We start from the raw sequence: 25,484 nt of genomic DNA on the forward strand, positions 1-25,484 counted from the left end.
TGTAAAGGAGCTCTGGTGTAAAAGAAAATGAGGCCCTGGAATTCTCAGTTAATGCACAGAGTATGCTATGATTCTTAGCTGTATGGTTCTATATTGATTGTATTGTTTTTGCACTTCTGCCGTTGTGCACTGCTTTGCTCGTTTGTGAAAAGTGCTGTGGTACATTTGCAATATAGTTCTGTTTTACAGGTTAAGTGTTCCTAGCTCATAGGATCTGCTGGCCATTTCCTTTTAACACTGTACGTATCGATGCAGGTGAATTCCAGTGCTGGTTTCAAAATACAGGAAAACAACTTCTATGTACCTGAAGTGAAAGGGATTTGGGGACAGGCTTGGCATTCGAATGAAGCAACGGTAAGTATAACATCTTTCCAAAACTGCAATGTATTTTCTTGTTGTTATTTAGGAAGTTAGAGATATTGGGGCCAAATCCTTGGGTCCAGCCCTTCTATCCCCAGTACAGCTTAGAAAGCTCTACAACCTCTCCGATCCTGTGGCTACTGGGCATTGGGCTGGCCCCGATACGCCATTCAGAACAGCAAGGCTCTTCTAAGTTGTGCCAGCTGCCCATGACTTCCAAGGTTGTTTTGGCAGTCAGAAATCGACTGGGCACAGTCACGCCCCAGCTACACCTCCTTTTCCATGGCCACATCTCCCCTTCACTGAGGGCTTGGAAGCAGAGTTAGCATAGGAGGAAACATTGGTGCTCCATGATCTGGAGATTCCCCCATGCCTGACGTAGCCAAGCCATTGGCCAGTCATTGCAAAATAGCTGCAATGGGAGCCAGGATCTGGCCCATTATATTTCCTCTTATTTTTGTGTTTATCCATTCAGAATTAATGTACCCTTATACAGTCCTTTGGAACTTTTTTCACCAGGAAGCCAACAGAACATTTTAATTTCCTTTGAGTCATGGAAGGGCGCTACGTAACAACTTCAAACAAATTTTCACTCCAGATTTTGTTTGTTACTGAGACCCACTCTGCAAACTAATTTTCACTGGTTTAACCAAAGGCATTGTTTCCAATTCTTGTAGTTAAACTGGTGCAAAGCCCATTTTGAATGATATTAAAATTGACATAAGCCATTTTTAAACTGATTCAAGAGTGTTCACACAGGGCTTTGCACTGCTTTAATTTAAATGAGTCTGATACAGGAATATGCAGAAATCGCATCCGGGAGAATGGGGTATGACTTCAGGACTCATGCTGATTGGATGTGTATTCATTATTTCTAACTAGCAGCTTTAATTCTGCACACAGTACCAAGTGTTTGTTACATGAGGCTGTTTTATAGATTTTCACCTTTTCTTAGCCATAGATTTAATCAGGTCTTTTCTTTCTTGGGGAATATTCCCTGATTCCATATATCAGTGACTAGCCACTGATACAGCTGCATCAGGGCAACTCCTAGCATTGAGTGGGTTATAAGCCATGATGATTTGCACTATGCAAGGGGAAGGTGCACCCATGCAGATCACAGCTGCTTGTGGCTTTCCCTGTCAATACTAGGGGTTTGCACTAGTTCAGCTATATCCGTGGTTTGGCACTGATGGCTGAAATCCTCAGCATAGACAAGGGCTAAACTTCATCCTTGAGGTCTCTCCTATCTTTATCTCATAGTGGACTTTGTTTCTGAGTCTCATTGGTTCTTAGTTTGCAGAGTTTTGATATCTGTTTGTTGTGTGCTTGCTGCTTGACTGAAGTATGCAGTGTGGTTTGAGGGGCCGGTGTGCTGATTTAGTGGCCTGCTAGGCAAGGCTGAGAGCTTCTTAAGGAGGCTTTGTTGCCTAAGCCCTTTAGGATCCATTAACTGTTAATGAGGGAGCAGGGCTACTCTCCCTCTCAGTTTAACATTCTCTCAGTTTAGGCCAGGGGTGGGCAGACTTTTTGGCCCGAGGGCCTCATCGGGGTTGCGAAACTGTATGGAGGGCCGGATAGGGAAGGCGGTGCCTCCCCAAACAGCCTGGCCCCTGCCCGCTATCCACCCCCTCCCACTTCCTGCCCTCCCCCCTCAGAACCCCTGACCCATCCACCCCTCTGCTCCTTGTCCCCTGACTGCCCCCCCCCCCGGACCCCACTCCTTATCCAAGCCCCCTGCTCCCTGTCCCCTGTCTGCCCTGGCCCCTATCCACATCCCCGCCCCCTGACAGGCCCCCCAGGACCCCACCCCCTATCCAACCCCCCTGTTCCCCGTCCCCTGACTGCCCTCCCCCAACCTCCGCCCCATCCAACTGCCTCCTGCTCCCTGTCCCCTGACTGCCCCCCAGGATCTCCTGCCCCTTATCCAACCCCCCCGCTTCCTTACCATGCCGCTCAGCAGCAGGACTGGCTTATTGGAAAGCCTGGGAGGTGGGCAGGTGCAAGCAGCGTTGCTTGTACGATGGCATGGCTGCGGGAGAGGGGGGACAGCGGGGGAGGGGCCGGGGGCTAGCCTCCCTGGCCTGGAGCTCAAGAGCTGGGCAGGACGATCCTGCAGGCTGGATGTGGCCCATGGGCCGTAGTTTGCCCACCTCTGGTTTAGGCCAACAAACATCCCCCCACCCAAAAAAACTGCAGGAATATAAAAGAATGCAGGCAGAAGTCCAACAGTAGAGTGGGGTCGATCCAGTTCATTGCATGGAATGTATGATTACCTGCCTGTGGGCAGGTGGCATGTGTGTGCATTCAGTGCAAGGAGCTCATGGTCCTCACAGACCAAGTGTGGGCTCTGGAGACCAAAGTGGCCGAAATGGAGGAGCTAAGGGAGACAGAGAGGGACATAGATAAGACTTTCCAGGACAGTGTAGAATGGTCCCTCCCCGAGTCTGCGCCAGTTTGATGTTCTCAGGGGCTGTCAGAGGGAAATGAATCCATAGTTGGGACGCTCCTTCCAGATGATGTCACGGTATCCTCTTGCACTGAAGATACCTCTCTGGGGGAAGAAATCTCAGTTATTAGGAAGAGATGGCTAATAGTGATGGGAGATTTAATCATTAGAAATATAGATAGCTGGGGTCGTGATGACCGGGAGAACTGCATGGAGAATTGCCTGCCAGGTACGAAGGTTGTGGATCTCTCCAGACATCTAGACAGTCCTATGTGCAGTGCTGGGGAGAAGCTGGTGATCGTGGTACATGTAGGTACCAATTACATAGGGAAGGATAGGAGAGAGATCCTGGATGCCAAATGTAGGCTATTAGGTAAGAGATTGAAGTCCAGGACCTCCATGGTAGTATTCTCTGAAATGCTTCCAATTCCACACACAGGGCCAGGGAGAGCTGCAGGGTCTCAATGTGTGAATGAGACAATGGTGTAGGGAGGAGGTTTTAGGTTTATTAGGAACTGGGGCACCTTTTGGGAAAGAAGGAACTTTTACAGGAAGGATGGGCTCTTCCTAAATCACAATGGAACCAGATTGCTGGCATGTAAAATTGAGAAGATTGTAGAGGAGCTGGGGGAAAGGGCTGGGGGAAAGCTGACCGTACAGAGGATTGAGACATCCCATAGAGGAGACTCTATTAACAGGGATTCTCTATATCCTAGTAAAGATGAGAGGATAGAAGTTGCTAGATTACAGCTAGGACCTGAAGAGAAACAGTCAAGTGAAAAAGTGTCCCATTCAATTACATCACATGAAGGCAGACAACTAAAAAATGACACATTTTATAGAGTACTTGTATACAAATGCTAGAAGTCTAAATACTAAGATGGGTGAATTTGAGTGCCTGGTATTAAGTGAGGATATTGATAAATGAGGATTAAATGAGGATTTTGATGCATCAGAGAAACTTGGTGGAATGATGATAATCAATGGGATATGGTAATACCAGGGAACAAAATATATAGAAATGACAAGAGTAGATCATGTTGATGGGGGAGTGGCACTAGATGTGAAAGAAAGCATGGAGTCAAATATAGTTTAAAAAAAAAAATAAATAAATAAATGAATCGAATTGTATCATAGAATCTCTATGGATAGAATTTCCAAGCCTGAATAACAAGAGTATAGCAGTAGGAATATACTACCAACCACCTGACCAGGATGGTGATGGTGATTGTGAAATGCTCTAGGAGAATAGAGAGGCTATAAAAGTAGAAAACTCAATAATATTGGGGGGATTTCAACTATCTCCATATTGACTGGGTACATGTCACCTCAGGATGGGATATTGAGATAAAATTTCTAGACACCATTAATGGCTGCTTATTGGAGCAGCTTCTCATGGACCCCACAAGAGGAGAGGGAATTCTGGAATTAGTGCTAAGTGGAGCACAGGATCTGATCCAAGAGGTGAATATAGCTGAACCACTTGGTAATAGTGACCAAAAAGTAATTAAATTTAACATCCTTGTGGGAGGGAAAATACCAAAGCCCAGCACAGTAGTATTTAACTTCAGAAAGGGGAACTTCACAAAAATGAGGAAGCTAGTTAAAGGAAAATTAAAAGGTACAGTCACAATAGCGAAATGCCTTCAAGCTTCATGGAACTTTTGTACATGAAACTTTTTAAAAACACCATAATAGAGGCGCAAATTAAATATATACCCCAAATTAAAAAACAAAGTAAGAGGACCAAAAAAGTACCACCATAGCTAAACAACATAGTAAAAGAAGCAGTTAGAAGCAAAAAGGTATCCTTTAAAAATTGGAAGTCAAATCCCACTGAGGAAACTAGAAAGGAGCATAAACTCTGGCAAGCCATGTGTAAAAATAGAATTAGACAGGCCAATAAAGAATTTGAAGAACAGCTAGCCAAGGACTCAAGATCTAACAGCAAATTGTTTTTTGCCTACATCAGAAGCAGGAAACCTGTCAAACAATCGGTGGGGCCACTGGACAATGGAGGTGCTAAAAGAGCACTCAAGGAAGACAAAGCCATTGAGGAGAAGCCAAATGAATCCTTTGCATCTGAAGGATGTGTGGAAGATTCCCACACCTGAGCCATGCTTTTTAGGTGACAAATCTGAGGAACTGTCCCAGATTGAGGTGTCAATAAAGGAGGCTTTGGAACAAATAGATAAATTAAACAGTAATAAGCCACCAGGACCAGATGGTGTTCACCCAAGAGTTCTGAAGGAACTCAAATATGAAATTGCATAACTATTAAGTATGGTGTAAACAATCACTTAAATGGGCTTTGGTACCAGATGACTGGCGGATAGCTAATGTGACACCAGTTTTTTTTAAAAGACTCCAGAGGCGATCTTAGCAATTTTACGCCTAACTTTAGTGCCAGGCAAATTGGTTGAAACTATAGTAAAGAACAGAATTATCAGACACATAAATGAACACGATTTGTTGGGGAAGAGTCAACATAGCATTTGTAAAGAAAAATCATGCCTCACCAATCTGTTAGAATTATTTTAGGGGGTCAACAAGCATGTGGACAAGGGTGATCCAGCGGATATAATGTATGCGGACTTTCAGAAAGCCTTTGACAAGGTACTAAACCAAAGGCTCTAAGAACGTAAGAACATAAGAATGGCCATACTGGATTAGACCAAAGGTCCATCCAGCCCAGTATCCTGTCTACCGACAGTGGTCAATGCCAGGTGCCCCAGAGCGAGTGAACCTAACAGGTAATGATTGGTGATCTCTCTCCTGCCATCCATCTCCACATGCTGACAAAAAGAGGCTAGGGACACCATTCCTCACCCATCCTGGCGAATAGCCATTAATGGACTTAGCCTCCATGAATTTATCCAGTTCTCTTAAACAAAGTAAGCAATCATGCTCACTGCTATAACTATAATGCCTGGGGCCAAATTTCGAAAGCAGCTTTCAGAAGTGTACCAAGTTTGTAAATGGAAACCTTGCACTTGTGCATGCAAAATGCCAAGGGCCTGATTCTGATTTCAGTGGGACTACTTGGTAATGAGGTATTGTGCATTGTGAATAAGGGTGCAGAATATCAGGCTTTAGAGCTGAGGTACTCACAGTATGGAACAGAACCTGTAAGTGGCTATTTTAACAGACAAATGGGGGATTTCACTTCTGGACATTCCTTTTAGAAATACTGCCTTATGTACATAACATGACTCTGAGATAGGACAGAGGAAGAACTGATAATCCAGCTTGTCTTTATCACAGTGACATTTTAAATACATTTTCCTAATTGAAAATGAAACTTTCTTGTAATTTCAGAAGGCTTTGTTGAAACTGACTGCATACCCTTGCATCTTTGACATGCAAGATAAGATTGTGGTTTATGAAATTGACCGCCAAATTCTGTTCAGGATATATAACGTAAGTATTGCCAAAGTCAATGAGGTTTTTTTAACAATTTAAAAACTAAAAGAATGTAAAGCTTGTAATGCATTGTCTATTTTGTTTTGTAGGCAAACTCTTTCCTGGTGCCACGAGGTCCGTGGTGTTTAGAGATCAGAAGAACACACCTTGTGGATGATGTGTGGCAGTATTTGAGGAGCGCACCACCTAAAACATTTGAGAAATTCTTGAAAGTAAGAAATCAAGCTTGATTATTTTGTTAACTCTGAATATATTGCTCTAGAGTACTTCGCCTTTAATATAGCGCATAACCAACAAGGACATCTTTTCAGCATTCATCAGGCATTTTAAAATCCAGTTAAAAATGAAGGAGGGAAAAGTATCATGGAAATTACTGAAAAGCATGTTCCATGTAGGCTAGAATTAGCTTCTCAATCTTGGTACACGTGACAATTAAGCTTTGTTTGATTAAAGCAAGGGGCTAATACAAATACCCAGTGAATGGCAGGTGGTTGGTTTAATTATGAAATAGCTTGGGTGGGGGGGGGATGACTTGCTGGCTAAGGGAACTGGTCATGGGCAACCTGCATAGATCTCACTAGATAGGTTTCTATTTTCCAAACTCATATTAGCACTATCCAATGGAGTACTCTTTCACTGCTAGGTCACCTCCTTATGGCTGTTGGGTAGTCTGCTGTACGTGAAAGTGGTGGCCAGGCAAACCAATGTGTGTACAACACATCTCCATGACCAGCGCTAGGGGCCAAGAATTGACTTGGCCACAGAGACTAACTGCTGCTGTCCTGAGTGGAGATGGTCCCCCGCACACCATGGATGAGACGCCCCAGTGGCACAGCATGGGAGATGACTGTGTTGCTCCTGCCTCTGCTGTACCATCCTGTAGTTACAAAGGAGGCCTCCGTTTCAATTTCTGTCGCTCTGGCACCAGCGATGATGGAAAAACAATTAGATGGATGAGTGACTAAGGTCTTGACCTTGCAGGAAATCTGGGTAGTGGACTTTAATGGAGCTCAGCATGGGCACAGGATCAGGATCTACATAGATCTCACGACAGCATCATAGGGTCATAAAGGGTTCTATGTTCCAAACTCCTAGTATCAGCACTACGCACTGGAGTGGTCTGGTTATCCGATCTATGCCACGAGAGACAGCAAATGCAATAACTCTTATTATCCAATATTTTTTTTTCTTTCGGTGGTGGCCCTTCTTCCCTGCCAGCGGTTCCCACCCCGCATCTACCGCAGCAGTGCGAACACGCAGGTTCACTCTGCCGTTTATGCCATGAGTTACAGCATCCAATGCCCTGCTTGCAGCTTTGCTTCATTAAGCAACACATCAAAAATATTGTCTGCCCTCCCAGATTATAACTAGTTGCTTTTCCCTAGAGCATCTTATGACTGTCTTATTACTGTCTTCTGATTTCTCAGTAGCTAAGTCTTTAAGAATATTTACCTGTAGTTTGGTTTCTGTGAAAATGGGATAAATATGCTACCTGATTCCTCTCTACCTCACAGTGTTGGGCAGTGTCATGGCTTGCTGTCGTCTTGTGCTATATCCAAAGGGGGCCAGCTCTTGTTTCCCAGAGTTAGACTTGAGGGGCAGGGAGGTAGCAAAGAATGAATCTGGTAGACTTTTATTCTTTGATTTATTGCTGTATTTGTTCTGTCAACTTCTACAAGTGGCTCCATCTTACTTAGGGTCATAGTGGTTAGTTATAGACGCGCCCCACATATCACTGAGTCTATCCCAATGCAAGGAATAGCTTTCCCCTACGCCATTAGAAGCCACAACCAATGTTAACCAGTCCCCACAAGGCCATCCCTAGGGGGATGCAGGACCCGGGACATGGACGCTGAGTTTCTAATCTGCTGGGGGTTGCTCCCCCTACTCTGCCTGGGCCCTGCCCCCACCCCGCCCCTGCCCCACCTCTTCCGCACCCAGTTCCGCCCCCTCCCCCGAGAACACTACGCCCTCACTTCTCTCCCCTCCCTGCCAGCACCTCCTGACACCGCAAAACATCTGATCTGCGGTAGGCGCTGAGAGGGAGTGAGACCTACCGGTGGGCAGGAGAAGGTTCTGGTGGTGAGGCTCCTCACCCCTCACCTCCCCGCTGCCCCCTGCGGGGCCCCCAGCAATCATCCCGATTCACCATACCTAAGGGATGGCTCTGAGTCGCCATATATGTGACCAGCCAGAATCACAGGCTCAGAGATGCACTTTGCAGGAACGTATATAAATCGCACTACCCAGATAGGTATCCAACACACAGATGTTACTCTTCAATTTTAAGATGGAGATATTTGTTACTGAGCTGTAAATGGAAGCACATTTCCAACCTAAGCTTAAAAGGTTACGTAGGGAGAGTTTTCTGCTCCTTCACCCTTACCCTCTTGCATTTTACATCAAGGTGGCAACAGTATGCATAAGGACAATTTGTACATGTATGGTCTAGCTCATGCAGGGGAGTCACTTTTGCTACCACCATTCTGTGTCTCAACATCACAGCTGTCTCTCTCTGTCCATCTAGGAGTGCCTATTTAAGTTAATATGACTGGCACTGGTTGACTAAGGGCTGTCTACATGGTGGGGTAATGCACTAAACGTGGCTGCGCTTTCTAAAGCGCACAAATGTGTTGTGTGTTAATTGGTCCCTGTAGACCCTGCTTTTGCACCCTAATGGTTCCCTAGTAGTGCACTTTAACACAGTAGTTTCAAACAGAACCATGTTGAAGTGCACCACCAGGGTGTACCCAGACCAATTAATACACAACATGTCCCTGCGCTTTAAAAAACACTCCACCTCCACAGCGCGCATTACCCCACCTAAGACTTAGAAATGGGTGAGAACCAAGAGTCACCTAACAACAAACAGCGGGTACTTTAATAGGCCAGATTCTAAGCCCTGCTCTACTCCCTTTGTACTGCATTTCCCCAGACAGCATAGATCTGGCAAGGGGCTGGGGAGAGGGTCTGGTTGCTGCATGCCGCACTACTGCTATCCCCAGCTGGTAGGGACCTTTGCCGGTTGGCACAGGTTCCAGGAGCCCCCAGGCTACTATCCCATGAATAGGTGTGCCAGCTCTGCTATCCTGGCAATCATAATAATGCCTATTTCAGTAATAACAAATGCCCTGTCTTCCTTCCCCCTATAATTTAATTAGAGACATTACTTTTCACTACCCCATCTAAAATTAGACCTATAGTGTTACAGGCACCTACAACGTGGCTACATTTCAGTAGGGACCGAAGAGCTCCTAATGCAGAGTCTGCAAAGCACATGTGGATACAAGTTTGATGTATTATACTCTTTATTTCCATAGTACAGTAAGACAAATGCATTCTACTGCAGACATCAGTTCAAACCGGCAAGGCAACTACCGAATTATGGTGCTGCTCATTTAAAGAGGCATAGTGAAACTCACCATAACCTATTTTAAAAAATTCATCTCAATCAGTGCACAACATTTATTCTTTTCAAAGACACAACAGCTTTGACGGGCTAGTAGCATAGCCTTACAACTCACCAATAGGTTTTGCTGGGACGTGCTAACATGGAGGAGGAACAAGAGAAATGTTATTTAATTATCTCTCTCAGCAGTAATGAGGCCATTGTGCATCAAGGCTTGTGCAGAAAGTTACATTTTCAGGCATCATTGGGAGATTAATAAAGACCACCACTTATGCTAGGAGACTATTGCAACTGCATGGAATATAATATTAGGGTGTGGGTAGGTGAAGATACATCGCTCTCTCCGAGCGGCCCCAAGGTTGGCAAGTCTACTTTTGTGGTGCCTTCCAAGCTTTTGCCTTATTAGTTGTGTCTAAAAAGTTTAATACCCATCCAGGTCCAAAGGTGAAAGAACACGTAAACTGGTATGGTAATAGGAAGAAGCAGACTGTAGAAACACAAGCTGGTTGTGCTGGTGCAGCCCTCTGGGAACTTTTCATCCACACTGGCTGAATAAAACAGACCCGCTAAGGACAACAGTGGAACAAGTACAGTTAGCGTAGGCAGTGACAGAAACATCTTTCTTCCCCAGTTACTGTGGGCGTAGGTTAGTCTTCAGGTTTTGTCTGAATGATGACGGCTATCTAGGTTTGCTTCGGTTCCTCACCCTGGGCCTTTCTGTCAATCATCCTTGCGGCCTGAGGGATCATATTAGGAATGCCATCAATGATCGGATACGCGATGCCCAGCTCTTTGTTAATTAGTTCATTGGTGGATGCTTCATACCTGGTTAAAAAAAATTGAACAGTAGATACAATGACCCAGGTTGTTGTTGTTGAAGATTTTGGGTTGGGTTTTTTTATTTTTATTTTTGGAGGGGGGTGAAAGACAACTGAAACGAACATCTCAATGGAAGTATGTAGCTAGAAACTATGGAACTAGTAGAATTATCCTAACAGAAAGTAACCAGGACACATTCTCAAAGCAGGAAATCATGCCTTCAGATAAAGATACTATTTAGAATGGAGGTAGGGTGTGACTCTTCATAACAAAATTTATAACATTTAAATTATGAAAATGAAAACTCTCCTTAAGTGCTTGGGCACCCTACAGCAGTGCAGTTGTGAACTAAGATTTTGTGTAGAAAATGCCATTCAGCTCAGTTGTACTTCACAATTATATACTCAAGGCTATTCATAGGGTACTTTCCGATTGTGTTTGTGTCTGCAATGGCAGAGGTGTAAAAATAAATTATGGCAAACTGTAGCTTCCACAGAGCACATGTGCTAGTCATGAACCCTAGAGATTACATTGAGTTCTCACCTTTTGCTGTGTTTCAATTAATTCTAGTAGATATAAATAGCATGCCCAAGGAGGTGAAAATGGAGGAAGAGCATGAGTGGGTGTGACACAGACACCCCTACCTTCCATTGTAACTCCTTTCCTTCTCCCAGGCAGATATACAGTTCAGTTAATGAACAGCTGCAGAAAATTGGAAGCGAGTGACCTGCCAAAATTGACTTATCTGATGGTATAGGCTCTCATTCAAATTAACTTTATGGCTGATTTAAAAACCAGCTCCTTTTGCGATGAGAGCAGAGGTTGGCAAACTATGGCCCGTGGGACCCTCCTGCCTGGCCCCTGAGCTCCTGGCCCGGGAGGCTAGTCCCCAGCCCCTCCCCCGCAGCCTCAGCTCACTGTGCCGCCAGTGCCGTGCTCGGGGAGTGGGGGGCTGTGAACTCCTAGGGCAGTGCAGCTGCAGAGCCCGACGGGACCTGGTGCTCGGTGCTGCGCGGGGAGTGGCTGGCTCCAGCCGGGCGGCACGGCTGCCTGTCCTGGTGCAGCCACTCGGGAAGGGGGCAGGGAGCGGGGGGATTGGATAGAGGACAGGGCAGTTCAGGGTGGTGGTCAGGGTGTGGGTGGGGCTGTGACAGTTAGAGAGCAGGGAACAGGGGGGGTTGAATTGGGGGCAGGGGTGCCAGGGGCGCAGTCAGGAAGGAGAGGGGGGATTGGATGGGGTGGGGGTTCCAGGGGCAGTCAGGGGACAGGGAGAAGGGGTGGATGGATGTGGCAGGGGTTCCGGGGGGGCAGTCAGGAAGGGGGGGGGTTGGATGGGATGGGGGTTCCGGGGGCAGTCAGGGGACCAGGAGAAGGGGTGGATGGATGTGGCGGGGGGCAGTCAGGGGACAGGGAGAAGGGGTGGATGGATGTGGCAGGGTCCCGGGGGTAGGGGCAGTCAGGAAGGAGAGGGAGGGTTGGATGGGGTGGGGGTTCCAGGGGCAGTCGGGGACAGGGAGAAGGGGTGGATGGATGGGGCAGAGGTCCCGGGGGGGGGGGGCAGTCAGGGGACAGGGAGAAGGGGTGGAGGGATGAGGCAGAGGTCCGGGGGGGGCAGTCAGGAAGGAGAGGGAGAGTTGGATGGGGTAGCGGGGGTTACTGGGGAGGTCAGGGGACAGGGAGAGGGATGGGGTAGGGGGGCCAGCAGGGAATGTATGGGTTGGATGGGGCGGGGGCCCCGGGGGGCGGGGGCCGGGCCACGCCTGGCTGTTTGGGGAGGCACAGCCCCCGCCCAACCCTCCCTCCATGCAACTTCCGAAACCCGGTGCGGCCCTCAGGCCAGCAAGTCTGCCCGCCCCGCCTGAGAGGCTCTTGCTGTGTTTTCCAGCAGGACAGTGACATGTCACTTCGGGTCCCTGCTGGGTTAAAATCTCGTCTCCCAGGAGGACGGGGCGGGAGCCACGTGGCTGGCGGGCAGAGGACGCCGCGGGGGCGGGGAAGGGGAGCGTGTTGGCTGCCGGCAGGAATTCCGGGGCCAGGGTCTCGGGCTTGCCCCGTGCGGCGGCAGCTCCCCAGGGTCCCCGAAGCTCTCCGAGCCCAAGGGAAGGGGCGGGAGGCCGGCCTCACCTCAGCGGCTGCTTGGAGAGCGGGCAGACCAGGAACTGCAGCACAGCCGGGTCGAAGGCCGTGGGCTGCTCCTGGCCCTCCGGCCTGTCCGAGGAGTGGCTCAGGGCTGCCCCCGGGCCGGGTCTGTGAGCAGCCGCAGCCGCGCCGGCTCCCGCGGGGTGGGGCTGCCTGCAGAGCAGCACTGAGGCGAGCGTCCTGCTCACATACCGTCCTCGCATGGTCCTGCTCTGCCGCGGCTGTGCTGACTCACAGGGCCAGCCTCCTCCTCTCTGCCCCTCCTTCCTTCCTTCCTGCGCCGGCCTGGGAGAGTCCCTGTGCAGCCCGGGCTGCTTGCCCCTCGGTTCCTAGTCCTCAGCCGGTGCTGCCTTGCTCTCAGCTGCACCCACCCCCCTTGCTTCTCCTGCGCTGCGGTATTCATAGCAGCTGCTCTTGCCTTGGTCCCAGCTCCTCTTTCCCTTCGGCCCCCGCCAGAGGTATTCAGTTATCACTGGTTTCAGTAGCAGCCCTGTTAGTCTGTATTCGCAAAAAGAAAAGGCCTACTAGTGGCACCCTTATCACTGTCACTTGGCTCGCCACGCTGTCAGCTAATTAAGCCATTTCTCCCATGGTGTGGGAGGCAGGCAGGGTGGTTTCTATTTTCTAAATACTTGGAGACTCTCAGAGACTCTGGTGTAGGTACTACATCAGTACCATACCAGATTAATGGATCAACAGAGGTAGCCATTTAATCTCATTCTAAAACAACGAGGAGTATAAATCTGTTTGAAGGTGCCATCAGACTCCTCGTTGTTTTTGTGGATACAGACTAACAGGGCCACCCCCTGATACTTAATCTCATTCGAAGCACTTCCCTGAGCAGTTCAACCATGGCAACAAGCTGAGGCTACAGCTGTTTGTGCACCTCTAGGAAAAGTTGTTGGACCATTCCCAGACATACGCTTCCCCGGAGTTGACAAATTGTACTCGTGTGGAGGGTCAGCAATACTTCCTTGTGGGGAGTTAATTTTTAGTCTATTTTTATTTTTAATCTCACTGATGAGGAAAGAATTTGTTGAGTTGATTTCAGTGGGACATTGGAATTTCTTTTGAAATCTTGCTTGTTCAACATATTACAGCTTGACTGCTCTAAATCTTTGTTTTCAGAGATTTATAACTTGCTCAGGAAAAAATGGTTCCAGTGGGAAACTGGGAAAAGAGAATCTAGGGTGTTTTAAACCCAGTTAAAAAAAGAAAGAAAGAAAGAAAGAAAGAAAAACAAACAAAAATACCAAATACTTAGTACCTAATGTCATTCAGTGTCATAAAAATAATGAGACAAAAATTATTACATTTTGGCAAGTGAGCTTCCCCATAGCCTGCATTTTGACCTGAATACCTGCTGACATACAGAAAAAATCTAAACTCCCCAAACTGGGTCAGCAAATGCCCCAGATAATGCAGCACTTGCTTTGATGTTTGATGTCGCAGAGCTGCCCCACCAGAAGACGGCACTCTATCAAATATTTCAGTAATCGTACAAAAGGTAACTGAAGCACATGGAAGCCACATGTGCTTCCAAATGTGGACACGGCTACTGGATTTTGTAAATGCTATTTACTGCTGCTATGATATGACAGGGATGGAGCAGCAAAACAACTGGGAGGTGAAGTGGAGGAGCAAAGAGGGGAAGGGAACATATGGGAGAGATTGGAGGAGTAGAGAAGTATATTGGAGAAGTAGAAAATGCATTGGGGAATAGAATGAAAGAGCACTTCAAAGAAAGCATACCACAAGAGAAGACTTGAGAGAGAGAGAGACCCTGTATCAGGCATGAGAGAGCACGGAATAATGGGAGTGGGAGCCTGAATTTATTACAGATGTGCATGAGGACATTTCCTTTGATTCTTTTATACTTTACAAGTTGAGGCCTATGTGACTACTATACATGCTATAATTTTTTTTTCATAAGCATGTCTAACACTCATTTTAAATTAACAAAGTATTACATTTATTTACACAACAGTCAGGCTTAGCTGTTCAGGAAACTCCTACCTGGATAATTTATTTCTATCCAGGGGTTCTGAGATTATCAGAAACCATGACCCAAAAGATCATGTGATTTATTATTGTCGCTAGAATGGCAAGAAGGAATTACAGCTATATACAGCAATCCACATTTGGGGAGTATAGAGTTTTCTGAGAACCAGTATACAAATGATGCAGAACAGTAAATACATATAATTTTATTTTAATGGCATTGTGTGTGCATGTGTGTGTTATATATAACAAATATCAGGGTTTTTTTAATGCAGATATGGCTATTATTTGGAATTAAAATTAGGTAATACCAACTGATTTCCACTAGATGGTGCTATGCTGTTTATAAAATAAGGTTTAAGCTCAAGCTTCTGTGCTTATTCCAATGTAAAAAACTACCAGTAGTGTTTTCGGTAAGTGAATGTATTGTTATCGAAAGGCCAGTGTCACCTTTCCGTTCTCTTCTCCCACTGAGCCATCTCAAAAGACAGCCTTGGAAATAGTAGTCTCCTGCTTATTCACACAGCAGGCATGGTGCATAAAGCCACAGTGCAAATTTGCCCCTTGTGTAGCCTTTTACATCAGGGAAAGGGAGTGTAGAACATTACCAAGTCAGAATGATAGCCTTTTCCACCCACTTGGCCCTGATGTAAATAACTGCACAGGTTTCAGACCAACAGTGATATATATCCTAGGGGTGAAATTTTGTCCCCATTGAAATCAATGGGAGTGTTGTCACTAATTTCTTTGGGGTCAGGATTTCACCCCTCATGCATATAACATTCACGTGTGGCTTATCATCATTAAAGGGGGTGACAATAGCTGTCTAGCTGGCATCTTTCAACAGCACTAAGAACAAATATTGGTGAAGCAAAGGAACCTGTGAAAACTGGGCAGGGGAAGAATTAGTGCCTTGGATTTAAGGATAAGGATCTAATTTGTCAGATTATGGTACCAGTACTGCCAACTTCAAGCATTCAAAAAAATCACTAGTCAGGCCCCCAAAATTATAAAACGGTCTTAAAATGCATAAGATCTTTAAAAATAATACATTTTGGATTCTTTTTATTTGCTTTCTGGTTTTAGGAACCTGCGTTCATGTTTTCAAGCTTGCTTGTGCAACTACAAAGGCTAGACATTTTTTTCAAAATGTTTTTTCACATATGCACATGACTCCAAGAGCTGGGGCTTTCAGAAAAATACCAACTAGCACAAGACTCAAAATAAAATTATGACAGCTGACAACACTGTGGTATCACTTATACCTTTTCCTCCTTCTATCTCCATCTCCTGTCCAGTATAACAGATGATGATCATTCAAGGGTAAACACACTGAAGTGTTTCATGCTGAACAGCCACTGCAGTTATGGGTATTCAATTTGTTATTGCCACCTCTGCAAACGAGGGCCCCAATCTTGCAATTTCATATGCATTGACAGTCCCTTGCACCTGCATCGAGCTCTCTGCAGATTTCAGGGCCCAAGTAACTGCCTAGTGCTGGGAGGAGTTGTGCAAGTGATCATTTCAGTGTGGACACAAGAGCAGTGATTTTGTTGGGGTCTTTTTGGACTGTTCAGGTGCAGTTCGTTGGAGAACAAGGTATTGATGATGGAGGGTTGTCCCAGGAGTTCTTCACTATCATTACAAGGGAACTGTGTTGTCCAGAAGCACAGATATTCAGAAGTTTGGAGGACTCCAAGCTGATTTGGTTCCCCTCTCAGGTGAGTTATTAAGATGATACTATTTTTTAACCTCACCTTAAAAAAAAAAATCTCCTTTTAGCTGGTATTTCCCCATATGACTGTCACCCCTTCACGTTTTTATGAACTGGCTCACCATCTGGGTCATGTCTTCTGTGAGAAACAGACTTAGAAATGCTGCAGGTCTCCCTGTGGGCAGTGCTTGGATTCCACTGAGCAAGCTCAGCTTCCATTAGGGGAAATCCTGGAGTCCCACCAACAACCAGATTCTCAGTTAAAGGAGTTTCTAGTTCATATTTTGGGCCTCAGAAATGCTTGCTCCTTTAAATAACAGGCATAGGGTTCTGTATGTATGCAGTTACTTCTTTATTTACGCATAGGGTATGTTCACTGCAATCAGGAGGTGTGATTGTAGGACACGTAGACAAACATGAGATACTTTTGAAGTTAGCTCAAGTAACAATTGCAGCAAAGCCACAGTGGCACGGACTAGCCCTGTCTGCCCAGGACCCTGGGCATATACTTGAGTGAGTGTCATCTGTGCTGCTGCAACTTCACTGCTATTGCGAGATCAAGGTTCGCTCAGGTGTATCTACATCTGCTGCAATCACACCTCCCAACTGCAGGTTAGACATAACTATAAGAGAGTGTCAGTGACTTGCCCAGGCACTCAGCAGCAGAACGATGAATACAATTCACGGATCCAGACACCCAGTCCCCTGCCTCTAGCCACTAGACACACTCCCTCCGCACCATAATAAAAGTCAGTAATAAGGGTTTTGTTTTGTTTTTTAAACACACAAACTAGGTACCGGGAAGCGAAGACACCTTTTTCCTGATTGGCACTCTGTTTGGAATGGCACTGTATAACATGAAGATCGCTCCCTTTCATTTCCCTCTAGCTCTGTACAAAAAGTTGCTGGATATTCCACCCACTCTAGAAGACTTAAAAGAGCTGTCTCCTACAGAAGGGAGGTATGAAAACAATTTCCCAAGCTTTGTGCCATTAAATAAAAGTATGTGGGGGGGGGAGGGTCTCCTACTTTGTGGTGTGCATAGAAACCACTAAAAACAGAGCTAAATACAGTTATTCAAGTACATGCCTTCAATGAACTTATAATACCATACTGCTTTTGATATGATAATACTAGGACAGGGACATGCTCCAGAGATGAGACACTCAGGGTACGTCTGCCCTGCAAGTGGATTGCAGCACGTGTATACAAACCTGAGCTAGCTTTAATCGAGTTAGCATGAGTACCACTAGCAGTGAAGCTGCAGCAGTGTGGGCTAGCAGACTGGCTCAGTACTCAGAGTCCTGGGCAGGCTTGTATAGTTGATACTGATGCCTGCGCTGCCGTGGCTTCACTGGTATCGATACTCACGCTAATTAGATTGCGGGTAGCTCGGTATGTCCACATGTGCTGCAGTCACTCCTTCGATTTCAGTGTAGACACACCCTAAGGGTGAAACTCTGCGCCCACTGAAGTCCACAGTGAAACTCCCTTTGTCTTCAGTGGGGCCAGGCATTGGACAGGCAGGAGGTTGAATTGCACCCCTGCAAACGGACAAGTTAAGGGCTTGTCTACACTACCAAGTTTTGTTGACAAAACTTATGTCGACACCCAAAAGTCAACAAAACAAAAAAATCGCCACAGGGTGTTCACACTTGCTCCCTCTGTTGACAGATCATGTCCACACTGGGGAGACCATCATCGACAGGGTGAGCAATGCACCGTGGGTATGTATCCCACAGTGCAGTGTTGTGGGAAGAAAGAGCTGATCGCTGCACACCTTGGGATTCTCTCTGGGTTCTCCCACAGCCCCCTCAGCTGCCGAGAGCAGCATCGTGAGTAGCTCTGGGAGCTCTCCACAGTGACACGAATGACAAAACAGCACAGCAGTCTGGCCCCCTCCCCCACAGCAGCAGTCTGCCTGCCGCTATGTTTCTAGTGCAGGGCAGAACAGGAGCATTCCAATGATTTGCTCTTTCTTTGTTTCCCAAACGGAGCAACACACAGATACTTCCCGGAGCTTTGAAAGGGGAGGGGCACATGGCTGCAGGGAAGCAGAGATCAAAACACTGAGCAGAGCAATCAGGGCAGGCATTGTGAGATACTGGCGGAAGCCAGTTCTGTCGACAAAACAGTCAGCGGTGTCTACACTGGCTCTTTGTGGACAATAAAGGGAGGGGGAAAGACAAGTCTCTCATTGGGGTGGAAGTTTTTTGTCACCAAAACTGGGTGCTTTTCACGACAAAAGTCCCATTGTAGTGTGTACGCTCTTGCTGTTTTGTTGCCAAAAGGCAGTTTTTGGCGACAAAACTTGCAAGTGTAGACAAGCCCTAAGAATGTTGTTGGCTATAATTTAGACCTGGCTGAAACAAAGCTGCATCTTATTTAATAGTCTCCTGATTGGTGGGTTATAAATTTCTGTTGTGATTCCATTTTAACCAACTTAAATGTTTAGTATAACAGAATTATTTCTCTATGCTGTGATCATGTCAGATCTGAAAAACTAAGCTTTGGTTGCATTAGGTTTTGAATACGAGATTTCAGATATGTACAGCAGGAAATGGTGGTGGTGATTCAGTAGATAGTGTTATTCTCTTTGATTCAATTTTGAACCAATGTCCTATCATCAAGATGGGGATACTGTGGTGCTCATTCTGGCTGAGAAGTAAGAGACCAGGATCACAAAGACTGCATGGCAATTTATTTTGTTTGTTTTTTAATAGCATGTCTATTTCCTTCAGTGTCTTGGACAAGTTCCAACTTGGTTACTTGCATTCTGCCTACCCAACCTCCTCCCCCTGCTGTTTCACTTCTTATTTCACTAACTTGCACAGCACTTATCACCATGGCAACTAAGTGCTTCACACAAAAATTAAAAGAACAAACTATGAATTACATCAGTGAACCAAATTACCAAAAAATCTTCACTTCCTGTCTTAAATTGCTGTGTGGTGCTGCTGTGCACGACAAAATTGTTCTTATCTATCATCCCCATGGTCCATGATGGAATTGTCTTGACTCAGTAAACATAGCAGCCTCAGGCCTTGATTCTGCACACACTTACATATGTGAGTAACTGTCAGTGGGACTATTCGTGTGTAAGGTTATTGACATATATAACTGTAGGACGGGGGTCCGAGGCTCCAGTCCTACAATGACCTGGGTGCAAGCTGACCCATACGTCTGCATGGAATTCCTTGAAAGTCAGGGGTGCTCTGCTCAGGCCACATGAAGCTCATTGCTGGATCAGACCTGAAGTTTATAGACTAGTTGTAGATCAATTTGTGGGTCATTCGGAATGAATGGTGCTAGATAAGATGTAAGACAAAAAATGTGTATATGTACAGAAATAGAAAATATTTTGCTAATTTGCATTAACAAAATTATTTAGAGTCTATTTCCATATTGCTTCTTGTCTGACAGGAATCTTCAAGAAATGCTGGATGAAGACTATGATGACATCCTTGAGAACATGATGATGGATTTCACAGTAAGCCATTATCATCCTACTTACGGGCCCAGCTCTGCAAACCCTTATACACAGAGTAACTTGATTTATGAGTAGTCCCGTTGAAATCAGCACAACTGATCATATAAGTTAAGTCCTCACCTTCATAAGTGTTTGCAGTATCAGGCTCAGTATAAAGAATAAGAATGGTATGAGTAAACCAGCATTCAATTTTTTACTTTGCCTTTGACTGTTGTAGATAATGAAGGAACAAGGAGGATCTATAGTTTCCATCGAACTTAAAGAAAATGGTGCAGACATTCCAATCACAAAGCATAACAGGTAGTTTTCTCTCTCTTTCTCTACACACACACACACACACACACACACACACACACACACACACACACACACACACACACACACACACACACTTTTCTTTAAGCATCTAGTGTTTTAGTTTCTGTCCTGGAAGAGGTATCGATTTTTGTATGTATGTATATATATATATATATATATAATTTGATTTTAAACTGTAAGATTTTTCTTTCGAGCAAATTGTTTGTTACATAGGACAGAAGGATAGTTGGAAGTAAAAGTTCATTAACCTTACAGTGTATCAGGGATAACCTCAACACAGGGGTAACTGGGAGATGATAGTCTTTGGTCTGTGTTATGCAGAAGCTCAGAAATGGTCCCGACTGGGCTTAAAATCTCTGAATCTGAAAGCCCTATTTAAGCCCTATATATAATAATTAAAATGGGTAGATGATATAGAACTACAATTCCAGTGAATCATTCCTGTCACAAATAAAAAGAAGAATCAAACTGAGTTAAACCTGTGTAAATCCAGAATAATTCTGTTGACTTCAATGGGTGTTACTCTGGATTTATCCCACTGTAAAACAGAGCAGAATATGGACCAGGGATCTGTGTTCATAAATGTGCATGCAGCACAAAATAAAGAATACCTGCCATGTCTTACTCTGGGACCCTTGGCTACCACTACAATATAAACAATTCATAAGAATATAATGTATAAAAATAGCACAGAAAATGCATTCATGGGGGTGACTGAATTGACAGTCATTTGTAGTGGCCATTCGTGTTTGTTTATGTACATAAGTAATCCTATTGAACTCAGTGGGATGGCTACGCATGTGCACAATGTTTCTTGCATGTGTTGGATTAAGGCCATATTCAGGAATGAACTATTGTAGGTTTCCCCTTTAAAGTTGTCCCTCACTCTGTTTCACTAAAAGCAAGAAATCTACAGCATTCGGTTGATATCTTTGCAGGAAAGAATACGTCAATGCATACGTGAATTATGTGTTCAATGAATCGGTAAAGAAGCCATTTGAGGATTTCAGGAATGGGTTTTTAAGAGGCTGTCCAGCTAAAAAGTGGAAGCTCTTCCTTCCTATCGAGTTCCTTACTGTTTTCCGTGGACATACAAAATATGACTGGAAGCTGCTGGAAGAGGTAATGCAGTCCAGCAGAGCATGCACCTGCTTCACTTGCTGAATATAGGTTCCCTGTCTTTGTTCTTTTGTCGAGTACATATCCCATGAATGAGAGAATAGGTGGTTCAGGGGCCTGGTAAGAGATGAGGGGCTTTTCACTTAGGTTCACACCAGTGACCCAATTAATTGTTCCTAGTGGCTACTAGTCATTTTGGGGCTAAACAGGTTGATATTCCTTTAAATTCTTTTGGGTTGTGCTGTTGTCTCATTTTTAGTGCTCTGTAGCCAAAGAAACATGATCTGGAGGTCCATGCTGCAGAGTACCGCACCAAGCATGCTTTGGGCACTCAAAGTAAAACAGTAGAAGAGTGGTGCCTTTGCTGACTATGCGTATGTACAGCATCTAGCACCATGGGGCCCCAGTTATGGCAGGGGTCGCTAGGCATTACTGTAATACAAATACTAATTACAATTTTCAGAGCTCCACCCATTACACCCTTGTTGGAAATTTGCCCCATATGAAAGACACCCCTTTGGTTTTCCTGGTACCACTTCTTAAGATAAAAAAAACAACAAACAAGAGAAGAATTAGAGATGGGCCTAAAGCAATACCCCGGATCTGACCTGAATCCTTCCCTCCCACCACCTTCAAGCTGCAAAGTGGGCATGTTAGAAATCCATTCCCAGATCTGAAATCCATGTACTATACTCCTTTCTCTATAGCTGGTTGAGGCAGACCCTTGATTAGAGTGCCCTGAACTTCTGCGTTAGTACAGGGGTGTTTAAAAATCTGAAATAAATAGGATGAAACTCAATGAGTCAACAATGTACCACTGTTGCAAAAAAAGTGATAATCATTCTGGGATGTATCAGTAGGAGTGTTGTAAGCATGCCATGAGAAGTAGTTCTTCCACTCTAGTCAGCACTGAGAAGGCCTCAACTGGAGTATTTTGTCCAGTTCTGGGCAGTGGGCACCACACTTCAGGAAAGATGTGGACAAATTGGAGAAAGTCCAGAGGAGAGCAACAAAACATGACCTATGAGGAAAGACTTAAAAAAACTGGGTTTATTTAATCTGGAGACGAAAAGACTGATGGAGGACATAACAGTCTTCAACTATGTAAATGCTGTTACAAAAAGGAGAGTGATGCATTGTTTTTCTTAACCACTGAGGACAGGACAAGAAGTAATGGTCTTAAACTGCAGCAGGGGAAAATTAAGTGGGACATTAGGAAAAACTTCCTGTCAGGGTAGTTAAGCACTGTAACAAATTACCTAGGCATCTTGTGTTATGTCCATAATTGAAGGATTTTAACAACAGGTTAGACAAATGAGTCTAGATAATGGGATGGTTTAGATAATACTTAGCAAGGTGCCTTCCGGTCTTATATTTCTAGACTAACGGGGCAGGGCTATTTTTATTCTCTTTGACAGAATACAAAGTACACAGATTATGAAAAGTCTGATCAAACCATCAAGAATTTTTGGGCTGTGTTTCATGAACTCCCAGAAGAAAAGAAGAAGAATTTTCTTGGTAATAAAACAGGCACTTTAAATAATGCACTAAATATTCTCTCTCTATTTAAAACACAAAAAAACATTTTGGTTGTAAAATAATTTTGCTTTAAATTGCTTTTTACTGTATTTGGCCTTGTTTTCATCATTTCCATGCCAGAGCCTTCTTTGCCAAATTTTAGTTCTGTTCCTTTAGGTCTCACTCTTAGACTCTGCCCCAGTGCATCTGACTTAGCCATGATTCTTCTGTACTTCATTTATTCTGAACATCCCTAGGTATCCTAAGTTTATTCCACCTAAGGCTAATATAGAGCAAGTGGAGGTGATGGGTCATGAATCAGCATGCAGCTGAGGCCGGAGGTATTTGATTAGCTTCACAGCAATTACCTCATGAGAGTATTTAGTTTGATTAAATGGAAGAATATCTACTTCTTAATTCTTCATCTGCTGGAAATATTTTAGAAGTATGTGTTAGTGGTTAGAGCAGAGGACGAGGAGTCAAGACTTCTGCCTTTTTCCCCATCTCCCTCTTTGATTATATTGATTGATTGATTATTAGTAGAGCTGGGGTGCAGATTTCTGTCACAATATTTTTTCTAACAGAAAATGCCATTTCTACAGGCAAAACTTACATTTTGCTGACACTCTTTGATTTTCCAGGAAAATCAAAACAAAATGTTTTGGGTCAGGTAGCCCCAAATTGAACATTTTGATTTTTTTAAATGAATCAAAATGTTTAGTTTCAGGTCAGTTCAGCATTAATCTATGCTCACCTGAGCAGCCCTAGAGCATTATGGAATTTGTAGTTCAGTTGCCCCATGCCCCCATTTTCTTTTATGGGCAAGTGCTCCCTGGCTGGACTGCATTTCCCATGATGCACCATAATGGTTCAACCAGCAGGGAGACTGTGATGCATCATGGGAGATGCAATCCAGCCAGGAAGCCCCATCCATACAGGAGAATTGGGGCATTAGGCACCAGCACTACAACTCTCATGAGACGCTGTGACATTTAAGGAAGGCCCCAGATTAATGTTGAACCAAGTCAAAATGAAACTTTTTAATTTGGTTCACCAAACCAAAATGAAATGTTTCAAATTTGGGAGTCCTGAAACATTTAATTTTGATTGAAAATGTTGAACAAAATGTTTAGACATTTCCTAATTGAAATGTTTATGACCTTTCCAGTCCATGAAAAAAATTGAAATTTGGACTTTTTTTCCTGATTTGGGATGACAACAAATGTCAAAATATCAGCAATTCCCCACAGGACAGAAATTCTGCTACATCTACTTATTAATCTCTCTCTCCAAGGTATTTCAAGACATCTATTGCCATAGTAACTTAGTGCAAGATAACCAAAGATAGCATTGAGTATGCCCCCCCCCCCAAATTCCTGTGTGTCTTTTTGTATTTAATTTTATAAATTTTGAGGTGAAATTGTGGCACAGATCAGAAGGAGGGGGCACAAAAGAGATGACTTGGTCGGGGCCTAAGTGGAGTTCTTAATTATGTGAGTGTTCCTTACTGACACAAGTAGTCCCAGCTTTATCCAAGAAGGTTGCTGGATCAGGTTCATAGTTTTTAAACACAGAAAGCCTAGCCTCGCCTTTCTAACTTAAAAAATATTTTTAATTAAAAAAGAAAAGAAGGGATCATTCTCATTATAAGTCAGCAAGTAAAAGGATTCAAAATATTCAAGTACACTAAGTGCAAAACAAAAAACACAAAACAAGTAGCTTGTACAATTACCTGTATATTTACTTTGTGATTCTCTGCCCCCGCCACCCCATTTGTCCTCCAATAATGTTATCTTAGTGTGTTTTCTGTCTGCATCTTATTGACTTTTTTTTTCTCCCCTCAGCTTTTCTGACAGGAACGGATCGAATCCCTGCTGAAGGGATGAGACATTTTCAATTCACTATTGCAGACTTTAAAAAAGAAAACCCGGACCTTTTCCATCCTGTTGCCAATACCTGCTATCACATCTTGGCGCTCCCAAGATACAGCAATAAAGAGATTTTTCGGGAAAAGTTCCTGAATGCCTTAGAGTTTTATGAAAAATTTAACCTATCATAAATTGTGGCCAAGAGCAATTTAAAAAAACATTTTTCATGTCTTACTTGCAATAGTATTCTATTGTTGGAGGAGATGCCACCAAATCCTGTCTTTTATTTGTACTGCACCTTAAAAACATTCAGATTCATTCATCCATTGGGATTGCACTTTGACTGCAGGCCTGAGAATCACCACATTTGTTCAAGTACCTAAGATTGTAGAACAGGTTTGTAAAAAGTCAGTGAACTAACTAACCAAGTGCAATATTGACTAAACGAAAATGTATTATTGGTTAAATGACTTTTTCCCTGCATAATCTCTTACATTGGATATAAAGTGTGTGTGTATATAAATATATATATAGAGAGAGAGAGAGAGAGATAGGAATTTCAAAGGTACCTAGTGGATTTAAATGCCCAATTCTCCTTGAATTTCATTTGGATTTGGGTGAATGAGTCTCTTAGGTTCCATTGCAAATCCCAGCCTTAATATGTATCAAAAGAACACGTTGTAATTAATTATTAATGGTATATAAAATAGGTTGACAATGTATATAATAGGTACTTTTAACTTGAGTGCTACCTACCAGACTGCTGTGTTAGGCAAAATCACCCTCCCGGTCTTAACTCTCATGCTTCCTACATTCCCACCATTTAAAAGAATCTTGCTGCTTCACAGATGTTTCTG

The 25,484-nt window shown here is 44.3% G+C and overlaps 3 protein-coding genes across 3 annotated transcripts in view; 1 reads left to right on the top strand and 2 right to left on the bottom strand.

Moving 5' to 3' along the window:
• LOC144263917 (E3 ISG15--protein ligase HERC5-like) overlaps window positions 1-25,143 on the top strand; it is a 42,682-nt gene extending 17,539 nt beyond the window's left edge. Inside the window, exons 14-23 of the mRNA XM_077815023.1 lie at window positions 256-354; window positions 6,128-6,229; window positions 6,322-6,444; window positions 16,178-16,321; window positions 17,109-17,275; window positions 19,738-19,804; window positions 20,022-20,104; window positions 21,061-21,244; window positions 22,660-22,759; window positions 24,604-25,143. Of these exons, the coding sequence (XP_077671149.1) occupies window positions 256-354; window positions 6,128-6,229; window positions 6,322-6,444; window positions 16,178-16,321; window positions 17,109-17,275; window positions 19,738-19,804; window positions 20,022-20,104; window positions 21,061-21,244; window positions 22,660-22,759; window positions 24,604-24,818 (1,284 nt within the window). The 3' untranslated portion in view covers window positions 24,819-25,143. The remainder of the gene's footprint in view (window positions 1-255; window positions 355-6,127; window positions 6,230-6,321; window positions 6,445-16,177; window positions 16,322-17,108; window positions 17,276-19,737; window positions 19,805-20,021; window positions 20,105-21,060; window positions 21,245-22,659; window positions 22,760-24,603) is intronic.
• On the bottom strand, window positions 9,523-10,259 carry PIGY (phosphatidylinositol glycan anchor biosynthesis class Y). Its single transcript, XM_077815025.1, has one exon. It carries the CDS (start codon window positions 10,257-10,259, stop codon window positions 10,044-10,046), a length of 216 nt encoding a protein of 71 aa, XP_077671151.1. The 3' UTR covers window positions 9,523-10,043.
• Window positions 10,308-12,940, bottom strand: PYURF (PIGY upstream open reading frame). The gene is made up of 2 exons (XM_077815024.1): window positions 12,585-12,940; window positions 10,308-10,466 (listed from the first exon to the last, which is right to left on the bottom strand). Exons 1-2 carry the CDS (start codon window positions 12,800-12,802, stop codon window positions 10,325-10,327), a joined length of 360 nt encoding a protein of 119 aa, XP_077671150.1. The 5' UTR covers window positions 12,803-12,940; the 3' UTR covers window positions 10,308-10,324.
• Window positions 25,144-25,484: the final 341 nt, after the last annotated feature.

This window comes from Eretmochelys imbricata, chromosome 4, assembly GCF_965152235.1.
Source record: "Eretmochelys imbricata isolate rEreImb1 chromosome 4, rEreImb1.hap1, whole genome shotgun sequence".
NCBI classification, from domain to species: Eukaryota; Metazoa; Chordata; order Testudines; family Cheloniidae; genus Eretmochelys; species Eretmochelys imbricata.

Bases quoted from the DNA above. Each gene is read 5' to 3' on its own strand.
- PYURF (XM_077815024.1), bottom strand. From the start codon at position 12,802: ATGCGAGGACGGTATGTGAGCAGGACGCTCGCCTCAGTGCTGCTCTGC. The intron at 10,467-12,584 runs GTGAGGCCGGCC...TTTTTTAACCAG, and splicing joins CTCTCCAAGCAGCCGCTGAG to GTATGAAGCATCCACCAATG.
- PIGY (XM_077815025.1), bottom strand. From the start codon at position 10,259: ATGTTTCTGTCACTGCCTACGCTAACTGTACTTGTTCCACTGTTGTCC.